This window comes from Buceros rhinoceros, unplaced genomic scaffold, assembly GCF_000710305.1.
Source record: "Buceros rhinoceros silvestris isolate BGI_N320 unplaced genomic scaffold, ASM71030v1 scaffold13727, whole genome shotgun sequence".
NCBI classification, from domain to species: Eukaryota; Metazoa; Chordata; class Aves; order Bucerotiformes; family Bucerotidae; genus Buceros; species Buceros rhinoceros.
Genome location: NW_010420505.1, coordinates 24,594 through 39,584, shown reverse-complemented (window position 1 = coordinate 39,584; position 14,991 = coordinate 24,594). Strand labels below are relative to the sequence as shown.

Here is a 14,991-nt window from a genome sequence, read left to right as displayed (position 1 = left end):
GGGAGCGGGGGACGCGGCTCAGCATCTCGCGCCTTTAAGCAGCTGGGAAGTTTAGTTCCACCTAGTTTGGTGCCTTGACACATCTCTCTGCTGGCCATGATGGCTCGACGGGAGAAAATCCCCCTGCCCTCATTAATGTAGGTGGATGTCGGACCCTCGAGATACTCTGTAGAGCTGAAGTTTCATTACAGGGTCCTTCCTTCGTCCCTGGTGTTTAAGATGCAGTCCTGGCAAACGCTTGTGCTGGTTAGGACTGTTGGAATGGGAAGCTTGTAGAGGAAATATTAGGAAAATCAATGTAATATTTGAAATAATCTACTTTTGTTTATGTTTTTTTTCCTGCCTTTATAAAGAGAGTTGAAAAGAAGACTTGAGGGTAAAGTTTTTAGGGAAACTTGTTTCTGGCATAGGTGCCAGTTCTTAGAGACACTTGTGCACTTGAACTGGGTATATATGTTAAAATACTGGCACTGCTGGTGTACTCGTCTGTAGGATAAGACCTTGAAGAGCTGTTTGTGTGTATTTCAATGAGAATTACACCGGCTGCTTTCCAAAAGAAAATAAGAGACAATGTTGTAATTCAGATTATCCTCAGATTACGCTGGTGTATCTACAGTGCCGACAAAGGTATGATTAGATGAGCAAACGTGCGTAGTTAGCTCTATCCTAGCTAGTTTAGCTCCAGGACTAGTCTCTTCCTTCCCCTCAACTGCAGACCCAGTAGTTCCATCAAACCCTTCATGAGGCAGCCCAAACTGAGCCCAAACTACCCTGCCTGTGTGAGCAACAGATGTTTTTATTGGCTCACACCGTAGCTGAAGCCAAGGCGGACATGCACCCAGTGGAACACATTTAGGAAATCGCTATAGCTACAAGTGCCAGCTTAAATTCAGTCAGTTCTTTCTCATTTTTATTCTGTCATCACCAGCCCAAGCTGCAATTCTGAGATCTATCATTCTCAAGTCTACAATGTGCTGGCAGCTGAGCGCTGCCGGACTGCCTGGGTGCATCTGTAAACAACCTACTTGGGTTTTAGCATTGTTTTCTCCCTGCTTTGCTGATAGCACTGCTTTGCTGACAGCCCGCTATTAGCAAAACAAATGCCAGCCCAAAGCTATTGTTGTAACACTTGAAGCTTCAGTTTCTCATTGCAACAACTTGATGATGAATTTCCAAATAATAGCAATCGAAAGACTAAATTATCTGTAACAGAACATGAGCCTACATTGCAAATATTTGCGTAACTAAGAAAACCATAAATTATGCCTTCTAGCCTTTGAAACACTAAACTGAGTCATTTTATTGATTATTTGTGTTGTATGTTCTGCTCCCGTGGTATCTCCTGCTTAGATGTGGGTTTAATAGAAACCCTGATGGACCATTAGGTATTTACCTACATAAAATGTTATTTGATCGGTGCTTTTTTGGGGGGTGTTTTTTTCGGGGCAGTCAACAATTGCTGCAGGAGAGTGTCGGGGGGAGGAAGTGAACAGGAGTACACTTCCCATTTTAATGAAAGGTTCCACGTTAGCTTTTCTTGCACGTGACTTCAGGCTCGAAGATAGACAAATGCTAATTGCAGACTTGCCTAAATACACAATGCTTTCGTTAAAGAACCAATTTCAGAGTTTTGAGTAGTTTTTGCGGGAGTTCAGTGCCTCCCAGGTAGCGATTTGGAACAGCAGCGCAGCATACCTGTGCCTGTGTCTGTATTGCTATAGCACTGTTATAGCACAGCAGTGCTTTGAGTTGCCTTCCTGGTAGCTCTTGGAGTGTTGTCCTTGTCTAGTAGCCTGTGCTTCCTTCTGATACTCTTCCAGCGAGGATCTGGCTTGCAAAGCTCTGTTCTAACAGTTATATGCGTAGAACTGGCTCCACAGAGAGATTTAGGTGTGATGATGTTCAGTGTTGCCACACCTAACTTTCAGCCAGCTAGTCCCAGAGTTTTTGGGATGGGAAAGCTGTTTACTCGAGGAACAAGAATTTTCTCTGGCCAGGTATTTGTCTGAGCTTGTCGTGTAGCTAATAGGCACTGTGTATTTTCCAGACAGAAATTAGTAATACACTGCTGAACTAGAATACTGACATTAAAGGTATTTTGCTGAGAAAAATGCAGATGTAATAGCTGTTATATGCCCTTGAAAATAATCTAAAAATGAACTTACTAAATGGAAATCATGGAAGAGACAAGGTCAGTTTCAGTGTGGTTTGGTCAGTTCCTGGCAGTAGTAGATATGTGGCACAAATGATGAAAGGACAGGAAAAAAAACCCAAAATTCTTAATAAACTTCACTTTTTAAATTTCTGTGCCATGTTCTCTGAATCCTGGTGGGAATGGTGAGATTATCCTTAAACTTCTAGATTGTTGGATGTGGCTTTCTGGCAACGTTTTCCCATGGACCACCTTAGAAAAGGGCTTTGACTATCAAAGCTAGATCAATACAGAAAGATTTAGTAGATTGATTATGATTTTAAGAATTCAAACCTCAGGAAAGAGAAGTGAATAAAGCATATTATTGCGCTAAGAGAAGTACTGACCAAATAAGTTCTTTTTAATATGAAGTTTTGCTTTAGAAAACGTAGTCTAGTAAGTGAAAATACTGCAATATATTTTAAAAAAGGCAAAAATGCAGCCGAATTTAAATGGCACAAATGCTCTGCTGACTCTGTATGTCTTTACCCTAAAGAACTTTCTACAACTACATTGTCTCAAACATCAGTTCTTTAGCGTGCATCATAAATAATTCAGAGTAAATCAAGCTGTAACATTTGATTACCAAACCCATTTATTTTGGTATAATTAATTCTCGATTTTCATGTAGAGTCTTGGGTTGATTCAGAACTCTTTTTCTGAAGTTGCCGGGGGTATCTGGTGGTCATGTTACAGTGAGAAATGTCATCCTGGGGCTGTTTATGTAACGCAGAATTTAATCAGTGCACACTTGCAGTTTGTGCTTGCCCCCATTTTTTTATTATAAAACCTTGCAGCCTTAATTTACAGTTTAAATCTTTTAAAAAATTGTGATGTACAAGGCAGAAATAAATGTTGTCCTAGAGGACATTTTTACTCTGTGTGTGTTTACAAGGGAAAAAAACCTAGAAAGAGCTTCAAGTTTTTCAGTGGCTGGTAACAGGTACAGTAGTTTGATGGCTTTTAAAAACTCCGACAGCACTGTTTTTTTACAATTGATTGCCTAAGAGAATTGCAGTGGGTTGACCCTGGCTGGACGCCAGGTGCCCAGCCAAAGCCACTTTGTCACTTGCCTCCTCAAAGAGAGGAAATACAATGGAAGGCTCAGGGGTTGAGGTAAGGACAGGGAGATCACTCAGCAGTTACGGTCAGGAGCAAAACAGACTTGACTTGGGGTAATTAGTTTAGAAAGCAGAGGGGGATAATGAGAAGTAAAACCAAACCTTAAAACAATGGTCCCCCACTCCTCTCATCTTCCTGGGCTTGACTTCACTCCCAGTTTCTTTACCCGAGCAAGGCAGGGGGATGGGGAATGGGGCTGTGGTCTGTTCGTCGCATGCTGTCTCTGCAGTGTGGGGTCCCTCCCCTGGGAGACAGCAGTCCGTGTCAGTCCTCACCTCCCCGCCCCAAAACCTTGCTACAGTACAAACCTTGCAGACCCAGTACACGAATTCATGGATCACCACACTTCAAACAGTACTTCAGATAAGTTGTTTTGGTGTAGGAGTAACCGAAACCCCCTGGATTCCATAGGTGGGTTGTTGAAATGACATGAAGGACTGTTACCCAGTGCTGCGTGTGCTGTTCTCCCTGTGCTTTTTCTCTTTGCTGGCCCTTGCCAGCTCCAGCCTCCCGCTGCTCCTCTGTGTCCCCAGCTGGCAGCGCCAGCCTGCGCTCCAAAGAAATGCCACCAGCCTAGTCTAGGCCTTATCCTAAAAGTCGCTGATAACGTCGGAACGTTTTTCTGGTCATGCATCGCATAGGGAAGTTTTTAGGAATTCGGTCTCTTAAATCTTGTAGTTTTGAAAGGAATTTTATATGTTGAGAGGGTAAAATGTGTAAGCAGGGAAACAAATGATTTCTTTCCTAATGTCTTTCCTCTGTGATCACCTAGGTTTAACACTTGGAAGGAAGCATGGCTTTCTAGTTTTGTAGTGCCATTTTAGATTTCTGATTTAGAAATAAAAAAATCAGCTTGACGGATAGAACTATGTTTGGTATGTTTATTAATGAACAATTTGTGTTCTCATTCCTTTTAATTTAAAAGAAATGGCTGCAAGCAAATGACCTTCAGAAAGAAGTATACCAGCATCTGGCCTATTATGTACCAAAAATTTACTGCAGGGGTCCTAACCCTGCCCCACAAAGAGAAGACATGCTGGCACAACACGTTTTGCTGGGACCAATGGAATGGTATCTTTGCGGTGAAGATCCTGCTTTTGGTTTTCCAAAGCTTGAGCAAGCGAACAAACCTTCCCATCTCTGTGGCCGCGTGTTTAAAGTGGGAGAGCCTACGTATTCCTGCAGGTAGCTCAGCTTGGCTTTGTGGAATATTTATAATTTGTGGAGTCATGGAACATTTTTTCCAATAGGAATATACTGTCCTAATGAGAAGTTAGTAACCCAAATGTATTTTTAAAGTAACCTTGCAGTGTTTCACCAGTAGGACCAGGGGAAAATGAACACACTACAGATTCGTAATTGGAAAAATGAGTATTATTGATATTAGTATAATGTAGAGTGTTCTCTGTGCAGAAGAAATGCAAGATTAGGAAAGTGGTTGGGTGAACTCTCAATGTGATTTAAGGACTTTAATCAGAAGTAAGCGGGCAGGTGAGTATGCATGGAATTCAGGTGTTTAATACCAGCTGTTAGTGTTGATCCTGTGTTTTAGACCTCTTCCCATGACCTATTAAACCCATCTATTGCATACCAGCTTCCTGTTCCTTCCCTACCTCTAGCTCGAGATGTGAAAATGGTACTTTATAGCTAGTAAGTCATGGTTGCCCGGTTGTCTTTCAGTGATGACCTGGTTTAATTTATTTGGTGACAGGAAATTAAGAGAATTCTTGATAATAACATTTCATAGGCTCTCTGGTGTTTTCCTTCAAACAAAGTAAGTTGTTTCTCTGCATTCTTATATTAATAATAACCATCATAAGGCATTCGTTCTCTTGGTAGTTATTTTTAGATTGCAAAACCTGACTGCCTTAATCTTGAGGTGCCTTGAAGTCAGTTGCATTAAATAGGCTCATGTATTTTCGGTGTTTCTCAGGGAGACAGTTAAATATAATTCATAATTGTCTCATTCATTTGTTTAGTCCCTTTTGCTAGAAATATTACTTCTATCTAACATAGCAGTGCTTGTAGACAGGGCCTTAATGTGGTCTCTGATCTGCTGAAGGAAACCTTAGCCCCCTTCAGTGAGCTTGTAGGGCTGAACTTAGACACCGACATTTGACCTAATCTGTTGTGTGCTCTCTTTCTTTCCAGTGAAAAAATGTCCTCTTTTGTTGCTGGAGGTTGTTAATGCCTGTACCCTGTACTTCAGAGAACTTGTTTGGGTTTATACTGCTTACTTGTCTGGACTGTGTTCTGTAATTCATCTGGGTACTTCCTTATATACTTGCCTCACCTCTGGAAGGCAATGGCTGTGTTGCCCAAATCTGCATGCTACCCAGACAGTATTTTAAAGCCTCTTTTGAAAAGAGAACAGGGTTCTCTTTCCTCTTTCAGAATAATAGGAGTCAGAATGTTCATATTGGTGATATTTGAAAATTGCCTGTTGTGAAATATGTAATCAAAGGCAAAAACATTTGTGTAACGCTGCTTTTTTCTTTTTTCAGAGACTGTGCAGTTGATCCGACTTGTGTGTTATGCATGGAGTGCTTTCTCGGGAGTATTCATAGAGAGCACCGATACAGGGTTAGTAACGCTGCTGGAATATCTGATGTAGTCATCTATAATTTTGTATGGGTAGGGAACGCCTTGTTTAAAGTTTAAAAGTGTCTACACAGTTTCCAGCTGCTGGATGAGCACAAAGCGTGAAATTCAGTAATCTTACAAGAACTAGAGTGTTTTGATCTGAGTGTAAATTCTGAGAGTTAACACTTCAAAATATTGTGCCTAAAATTTAATTGCTCAGCAGTTAAGCTTACAAATGTGTATTATTTTTAACATGTGCCCATTAGGGAATTTTACATCATTTTGTCTTGCTTTGACCTTGGTGTTTGACTATTTTTAAAAGGTACTGCAAAATCTTTATTAAGAAATGACTTTTAGTTAAAACATTTCTCATTTAAACTTCTGAATTGTTATAAAATGCTGTACAATAGCAGGATTTTTGTTTGTTTTTAAACATAAAGTTAAAATAGATAACTAAAACTGTAGATACTGTTTATTTTAGTAACACACTGTAATAAACCTCACCGGGCAGCCTTTCCGTCAATCTGTTCTTGACAATACTGTTCCTGTAAATCCAATCCCTGTGAGGTTACACTGAGCACTAGGATTTAGGGGGAAAAACCCAAACCCAGCAGCTTGCCCCAAGAAATGCAAGCCAACTTGCTAGTATCAACATCCTTCTTGTACCTAGGTTTTTAGTTTTCAGGCTTAGTGAGTTGACAAGTCTAGGGGATGTCAAGTGTCCATCTGATTTTGTTGATCCTGTAGGATGTACCTGTATACCAAAAACAGGTGAAAGGAGAATTTTTCTATGAATCAGTCGATAGTTGTGGTTCAAAAAGAGTATTATTACTCTTGCTAATTTGAGGTGGTCTCAGCTTTAAAATAAATCCTGTTAAAAGAGTGTGAATATATCGTTACAGTTTTCAGATACATTTTTCCGTGTTTACCAAGACTTACATGAACAATTTGTGTCTGTAATCTCCTTTTACTGTAAACAGCACATCTTGTACTCCCCATGTAATAGTGCTATGTGAAATGATTCAGCTTTGTTCAGACTGAAAATGTGAGGATCTGAAACGATACAGATGGCATTGCAAGGAATAGGCTCAGAAAAACTGAAACCCAGGGGAACCCCGCAGCCTGCAGGTGGGGCAGAATAGGGGTGTTTGAAGGTTTTGGGGTTTGATTTCTTTTGGCATAGGCAGGCTGATGAAGCCGATGCCTTCCAGCCGACATGGTTTGACTGTGCTGTTTCAACTGGCTGAAGCTATTGGGTGTTGTGACTGCTTTTGTAGCTTAGCTATGACTCCCCATTTCTTCAGGGGCATGTATGTATAGCCATCTTTACGTGGACTGTTTGTCTTTAAATAATTTTAGATGACAACATCAGGTGGAGGAGGTTTCTGTGACTGTGGTGATACAGAAGCTTGGAAGGAAGGTCCTTACTGTCAAAAGCATGAACTTAACACTTCAGAGACTGCAGAAGAGGAGGTAAAACCAATTGAGGCATCATGTTTCAAAATGTTGTTAACTGTGTATATATGTGAGTATATCTGTAAATCATTCATGTGAGGTTAGTTTTAGTCTTGTATACCACGCCTGAGAGATGGGAGGAAATCTAGTAGTAATCGTTGAACCACACCATGTTAGACAAAGCTGATATCTTGTCTAACTCGAGGAGTTACTTAGAATGATGTTTCCTATTTGAAGGCTTCATTTTGTGTGCTCTTAGTCACCCGTGCAGCTTTAGTTCTATTTCTTTGTTTTTCTGTCTTATTCTGAAAGGTGAAGGGAGTCTGCCATGTGGAAAAAAAAAAAAATCTGTATGTAATCTTGTGCGTAAAGAAGCCAAATTAAGATGTCTGTGCAACATATGTTCTGATTCTTATCAAAGTAAAGTGCACAGGCTTTTTAAATCAAAATGATTTGCTGTTACAGGAAGGCCGTAATGGAGATATAAAGTAGAGTTTTATAAACTCTTGTTTATCATGGAGAAGGTAAATAGAGAACATAGCTTCACCATTTCTCATAGCATAACAACCAGGACATATTAAATGCGAAAAGATGTTCTACTTCTTACAGTATGAATTCAAGCTGTTGGACTAATACAAAACACTATTGTTGTTAAAAGTTTAGATGTGTTCAAAAGGAAATTTAACATGTTTGTAGAGGGGGGGAAAAAAAGCTTGATGGCCATTTAAAATTTCAGATACCATCTTTGGTATGGGAGAAGTATTAGCGTCTTAAGTTACTGAAAGGAGTGTTCTGTTCTTATGCTCTTCCCTTAGTATCTGTTATTACATCTCAGGGATGAGAGTGATTAGTTGGGCTTCTGGTCTAGCCACTCACATCTGTTCTTATGTAATAAAATTTCTGTGAGATGTTTTTTTGAAGGGGAAATTACCAGGCAAATTTTTGTAGTAATTTTGCTGATCTGATGGTTTAAATAGAAGCAGCTGTAACTGTATTAGCAGTGATGGTGGTCCTTCTAAAATGTATTCTCACTTCTCAACCTAAGCCTCTAGCACTGCTGCACGGACTCACCATGACCTACGTGCCAGTTCACATTGGTCAGCAGGCTTAGGAAACCCCTGTTCTGAAATCTTGGGTGGTCTGGTACTTCTGTGTCCAAAGATAGCACACAGTGAGTGTGACTGACAGAAAAATTAAGGTACTGGGCAGGTTTGTGGTTTTTTTTTTTTTCCCCGTGAGTAAAGGCGATTGAGACCTCTTGCGTTACACAGTGTTGTGTTCAAGGTAGATCAAGGATCATTTCTTGAGCATTATCAGAGCCTGTTTTCTGCCTTGCCCAGATACGTGTCTTTGTTGAAAGTGCTGGGAGTGGAGGCAGTGCTGCTGGCTTTTGGTCATTGATAGTTCTCCAGACCCTAGATAAGTTTTAAATGAGGCAAAAAAGAAAAAAAAAAAAGAAAAGGCAGTTACTAACGTTCGAAACCGAAGCTTCCATATTCCCGAAGACTCTTTGGGGTGAGAGGTGTGGGTAAACTTTACTAGTATAGGTGAATTGCTAATTGTCAGGGACCTCCCGTGGGTAACGCAGACTGAAGTTCTGACAAGATTATTGTGGTCATTTTTGTATAAACTGTAACATTATCATAAACAGAATTTGGTATTAGGTAATCCTGAATCAGCAGTTGGGCTGCTGTTAAATATTTTGATTGGCTAACAATTACACATACTTCAAAATACCAAGTGATGAATCGAGTCAGTGACCCAGTGTATGGTGTATGTCCGGGTGACCTGCAGGGCGTGGAATGTTCCCTTTTCAGCTTTGTAGAAGAGGGACTAGGTATTCTGAACATCAAAAAATTGTAGTAGTAGAAGAAGAATCCTTTCAGAGAAGAGGCTTTTACTGTTCGCTGTGCATGCACAACTCCCTTGAAATGGATTGGAAGGAAATGGCAGTGGTACCTTTTCTATCTCATTCAGAGCTGGCAGTGGTTCTCATTTACGGCTCCAAAAAGCAGGATTTAATACAGCTGCGGTTAAAAATTCTTCAGAACTTTCTTAGATGTGGAGAAGTGGGAACAATTAAAGTGAAAACAGAAGTGTGTGAAAATTTAAGGGGGTGACAAGTTAACATTTAGATATTGAATGTTAGATTACTGCTTCGGTGATAGGGAAGAACTGGAAGAAAATAGGATGGTTATTGACTCTATTCCTTTCAAATGTAAACTCGTTTAAAGGAGGACATCGTTAAAGGTGCTTACATCATCTTTGGCAAAGAGAGGTGTAAATTTGACAATTTCTGTTTTGAATGGAATTTAATTTCCCAACTGCTATTTATATTTCTTCTCCAGGATCCTCTTGTGCACTTACCAGAAGATATGGTAGCAAAAGCTTATAATATTTTTGCCATCACATTTAAATATGCAGTAGATATATTAACATGGGAAAAGGAAAATGAATTGCCTGGCCTCGAAATGATGTGAGTATAGTATTTGTCTTCTGCCTTTTAGAGGCTTGCAGATATTTACAATAGAAAATGGAAATTCTGATTTTAAGTATCTTTTCTGCCTTTCCTAAAATTGTCAGGAGTATTTTGTAGACAGTGGACTAAAATAATATTAATAAATCTTTTTTCCTAATTTTTTTACGTTTGTGATTATATAGTCTGTTTCTCATCATAGCGATGACGAAGCAATGCCTTTGTGATACCTCTGTTACGTGAATACTGAAAAGGAAATATCAGTAAAGTACAATGCACTAAACCAAGTGGCGGGTTAATCTCCTATGTTCAAAGTTACTGAAATTCTGATGGTGAAAGTATTTTGTGCTTTTGGTGACCCACTTATTAGAAATTTTTGAAGTATTACAGAATGTTAAAATGTATTGTAGCATCATGGATGAATTTGTGACATCTCGTTAGTACCTTTTACTCTGCATTGCATGAGTTAAGAATGCTGCGTAAATAAATGATGGGAATCAAAAGATTGTACTCAATCTGTGTAAGCTTAATTTGTAGTTTTGAGGATTGTGGTGTTTGGGCTTTTTATGAGATTGGCAAGTTTTTAGACCGTTATGTAATATGGGGGAAACTGGTGTGGCAAAATAATGCCAAGACAGGTGAAATCTCTAAGAATCTGTGGGTGGGTGCACTGGTAGGAAATATGTTTTACCTAGTAGGAAGCTATCAATTCATAATCAACAAATGTTCAAAAATAATACTCAGACTTAAGATTTTGCCCACTTTGGACTTGAATGTGCATCTTCCCTGCAGAGTTCTGTAGAAGTTAGGGGTGGTCAGTCCTTCTCAAACAAATTGTTGAGATAACGTTCCAGTACAGCAAAGGAGGCCCAGGCTTCGGTTGTTGGCTTGCTGGAAAGCTTAGTTATACTAGAAGTTGATTCTTTTTTTTTTTTTAATTATATCACTTTGATTTGTATAAATTCAATCCTTGCTTTGAAGTGAGAAGAGTGACACTTACTACTGCATGCTGTTTAATGATGAAGTCCATACCTACGAACAAGTTATTTATACTCTTCAGAAGGCTGTCAACTGCACGCAGAAGGAAGCTATTGGTTTTGCAACAACAGTAGATAGAGATGTAAGTAAATGAACTGCTAGAACGTTTAATTATACTTACCCAAATATTTATTTTATGTGATTACACTTAGATTAGTTTGTTTTCCCAAAGAGTATGGTTAACGTGATTGAGCCCTGTGTGTCAGGCCACCCTAAAATGACTTAACTCATTGGCCAGTCCAAACCAAACCTAATATTGAATAGGTGCTTCAGTGTAACTGTATTCCAGTAACTCTTGTGCATGCAGATGTCTGTCAAGGACAGACAGCAGCTTCAGCTCATCCTTTACTGTACACCCAGGAGCAGACATTGGAAGGGCCCTTATATATGCTCCAAGCATGGGAAATGCTTCTCAGAGTAACACCACTCAACTGCGAGGGGTAGAATCTGTCTTTAACTGCTCTTGTTCCAGTGCTCGTGGAACTATTTGTGGGTTTTTTAAAGTTTCTTTTCCACAATTGTCAGATGATAATGGCAGGAAGAAGTAAAGCATTTCACACAGCATTTAGAAAGAACAATGAGTTCAGAGTCAGTACGTGCTGAATACGATTCTAGCACACACGTTGGACCCAGAAGCACTCTGTCGGATGTGTTTGTGTTCTGGCTTGTGTGTGTTTTTGTGAGAAAGGGACACCTTCAAGGGACAACTGCATTTTGTTATTTGTGCCTTGAGCCTGTAAGCAGAAACTGTGAACATGGGTGTCCTTTCATATTGTTCTGTTGGCTTGTGCCTTGTTTTGGGGCGGTGTGGGGAGGAAGCCCCTTCCAAAATGGCAATGAGAATGTCATTTTGGATTGATACAGACTAATGATTGATGCATTAGTATGGACGATAAATAAAAAAGTGTGATGTTTACGTCTTAAAAGCAGTATTATACAGAAAAATTAGTATAACAGGTAACTGCATACACAATATAATTTTATTTTCTTTTAAAAAATACAGGGTGCATTTTGGAAACCCAAGTGTGTAACTATATACAGTACTTTAAACAACAAAAATAGCATGAAAGAAAGAGTGGTTAACGTACACCTGAACCTCTTAACTGTATCTTTTATACTAATGTAAACCTCAGCCTTTGGTGTAGAAGCTGGCGATAACGTTACTTCTTTACAAATTTAAAGGGACGTAGGTCTGTTCGATACGGAGACTTCCAGTACTGTGACCAAGCAAAATCGGTAATAGTGGTAAGTAACATTATCTACTTGTTTGCCTCATCTTAGTCAAAAAGAGGCTTTGCCACAGTTTTGTGATGCTGCTACTGTAATGACACTATATTTTAATAATACAAAGTGTTGGAGATACTATTTACAGAATGCACAGCAGAGCTATCAAAATAAGGGTTTATACTCCTTTTTTTTTCCCTACGGTGGTCTACCTTACACCCAAAATAATTTCCTAAAAAGAAGTGCCTAGAAAACTGTTACCTTCAGAAAACAAAGTGTGATCAGGAACTTCAAGTACAATCTTTTAGCATTGTATGTCAGTTCAGATCAGTGAAGTTAAACTATTTTAGTTTTTCTCCTTTAGCATGAAGCCGTGTTTTTCGCAGCCACAACTATGGAGATTGTTACTGATTGAAACCAAGTGTGAAACTGCAGATGTCCTGTCATTTTGCATGTGTGTATTTATATGTGTACCTAAGTAGTACAAAGTTCTTCCATGTAAGAACATGGGAACAATGCTTTCTATTTAATTTTTCTTTAACTCTTGCAGAGCAGTACTTAATCACATGAAACAAATACTTAATGAGTTATACTACTACCACTGAAAAACAAATACTGCAACTAAATTACTGGCCTTAAACTATTTAAGGTGTTTTGAAAACATTAATATATCTTTAAAGATAAAGTTGTGCAATATTTTTAACTCGCCACCTATGCAATCATGGTCCTGGCTGACCATCAAGGTTTCTAACACAGAGATGAGGGGAAATGCTTTCTTGTTTTAACTCTGTGTTTCACTTGTATTTTTTTAAAACAGTCTGTGGACCATCAAGTCCTTTACTTGGGGGGCTGCTGTGTGACTTGCCCGTCGTGTTGTGAGGAACAAACATGCGCGGCTGCCTTAGGTTGCCCGTGGGACTGCTTATCAGTGAAATGCAGCCCATCAGGGTGTGTGTTGATAAGAGGCCAGGAGTGGAAAATGGATTGGCCTAAATATGTCGATATTGCAAAATAAGGTCCTTCAAATATTAATAGGGTAAACAAAGTTCAGGTATTTTTGTTTCTTCCTTATGAGGGTGTTAGCAATTAGAATATGCATTAATATTGCAAATATATTTATTAATATTATAAATAATTGAAAATAATCATAGGAATGCTGTGTTTCTGTACAGAAAAATACGCAAGTCCTCACTTCAGTATGCATTACCTCCCTTTTCCTTTTTTTTAAAGAGAAATACCAGTCGTCAGACAAAGCCACTGAAAGTACAGGTTATGCATTCATCTATTGTTGCTCACCAGAGCTTTGGTCTGAAGCTTCTGACTTGGCTTGGCAGTGTTATTGGATATTCAGGTGGGCAAACTTGAGCTTTTTTTTTGAGATATGTTAGAGAATATTTGTGAGGCAAGCTGAATTCCTGAAGCAATTTTGTCTCTGTTTCAGATATATAGTATATAAGGCAAAGCTATTAATAACTTGCCGGGCTCCATTCCATTGCCTCTTACTGCTGCTCTGAATTCTAACTTCCATGTGAAAGCGCTACCCATCTCACTCAGTCTCCTCGAGTACTGTTTCTGTTTAGTTGCTGCTGAACAGAAGCTGAGAATTGCTGTCAAATGCTATATGCCAACAAGCTATTTTTCAGTCCCTGCTTCTTTTTAAATGAATGCAGTAAGCTGAAAATAACCTGTCTGATTAGATAAAACAAAATTATTCAGAAGTAATTTGATGAATAATGATGAAAGTGATTGCTTCAGATTTTTTGCTAAGTAGAACAACAGTGAAGGCACAAGGATGTGTGGAGGTTCTTTGGTAAGTATAGAAGCCAGCAAAATATTGATCACATGTTTAGGAAGAGGTGTCTTCAAAGGAATCAAGCTGCACAGTATCATTTTTATAGGAAGACTCTATATTTGTTTTTTACTTGGTTCTTCCTTTGTCCTGATGAATCATGAGGTTGTGAAGATGTGGAGAGTGAGGGGAAATAAAAGGAAAATGTGTCAAACTGCTGATATGTTCAAGTGTAGGTGCAGACCCCAATGCACTTTGTGTTCTGTGCACCTGTAAATGTTAACAGGAATTATTAGCAGAGCACACGCAGCTGGGATATTCCGTGTATGTTAGGTGTAGGTGTGGGATTTCCTCGAGGATCGTATGTTTTATTAGACTGACAGTTGAAAAACTAGCTGAGATTTCAGGCACAGGATCTCTATACCATACTTTCTTTTTTGAAAGATAGGTAGCTTGCTGTATAAGTTAATTTTTAAAGATATGTAAATCAAACTTTTGAAAAGTTATGGTAGCAGTTTGTTCAAGTATTTGCCAGTGTTGCTGGCAAATAACAGACATCAATAGTAGAAAGGAGAGACATAAAGTTATTTAATTTCTGAGATAAGCTTCCCTTTCAGTGTAACGTGTAGCCAGGCACTGTCTTTCCCACTTTCTTTAAGCTCACATTTGTGCCAGATGCCCAAGTCACTATGTTCAGCACTAAATTACAGCTCCAAAAAAGTAACCTGAATATGTTGATGGAGTATGAAATTACAGATGAAAGCACTGCATTTATAGTTAAATTTGTGTGTGTGGCGTTTGAGATTCTGCTGAGTTCACTTGTTAAATGCAGTGTCCTTTATGATTCAGAAGGGCAAAACCAATGTTTGAAGCTAAGCTGTATGCACGTGTTTTGTCTGTGAACTACACGTTCAACTTCTTGAAATGCTTTAATGTGCTCTGGACTCTGGTTTTGTGAAATGCACTTTCAAAACAGTCGGTTTCCCTTGGTTTTTAACAAAGACACCCTAACATGTAGATCCTGCTCAGCGTTTTGAACCGCTGTGAAACGTGTCAAACTCTTGTCAGTAAATAAAGGGAAAGACCTTACTGTGGAACTTTGTCACAAGTTGA

General features: G+C 39.1%; 1 protein-coding gene across 1 annotated transcript in view; it reads left to right on the top strand.

Annotated features, from left to right (window-relative positions):
- Positions 1-4,340: 4,340 nt before the first annotated feature.
- The window catches only part of UBR2 (ubiquitin protein ligase E3 component n-recognin 2), a gene marked incomplete at its 3' end in the record, with an annotated part of 34,974 nt that continues 24,323 nt past the window's right edge, over positions 4,341-14,991 (top strand). Inside the window, exons 1-7 of the mRNA XM_010139331.1 lie at positions 4,341-4,498; positions 5,818-5,896; positions 7,256-7,369; positions 9,700-9,827; positions 10,809-10,947; positions 12,048-12,110; positions 13,320-13,440. Of these exons, the coding sequence (XP_010137633.1) occupies positions 4,347-4,498; positions 5,818-5,896; positions 7,256-7,369; positions 9,700-9,827; positions 10,809-10,947; positions 12,048-12,110; positions 13,320-13,440 (796 nt within the window). The remainder of the gene's footprint in view (positions 4,499-5,817; positions 5,897-7,255; positions 7,370-9,699; positions 9,828-10,808; positions 10,948-12,047; positions 12,111-13,319; positions 13,441-14,991) is intronic.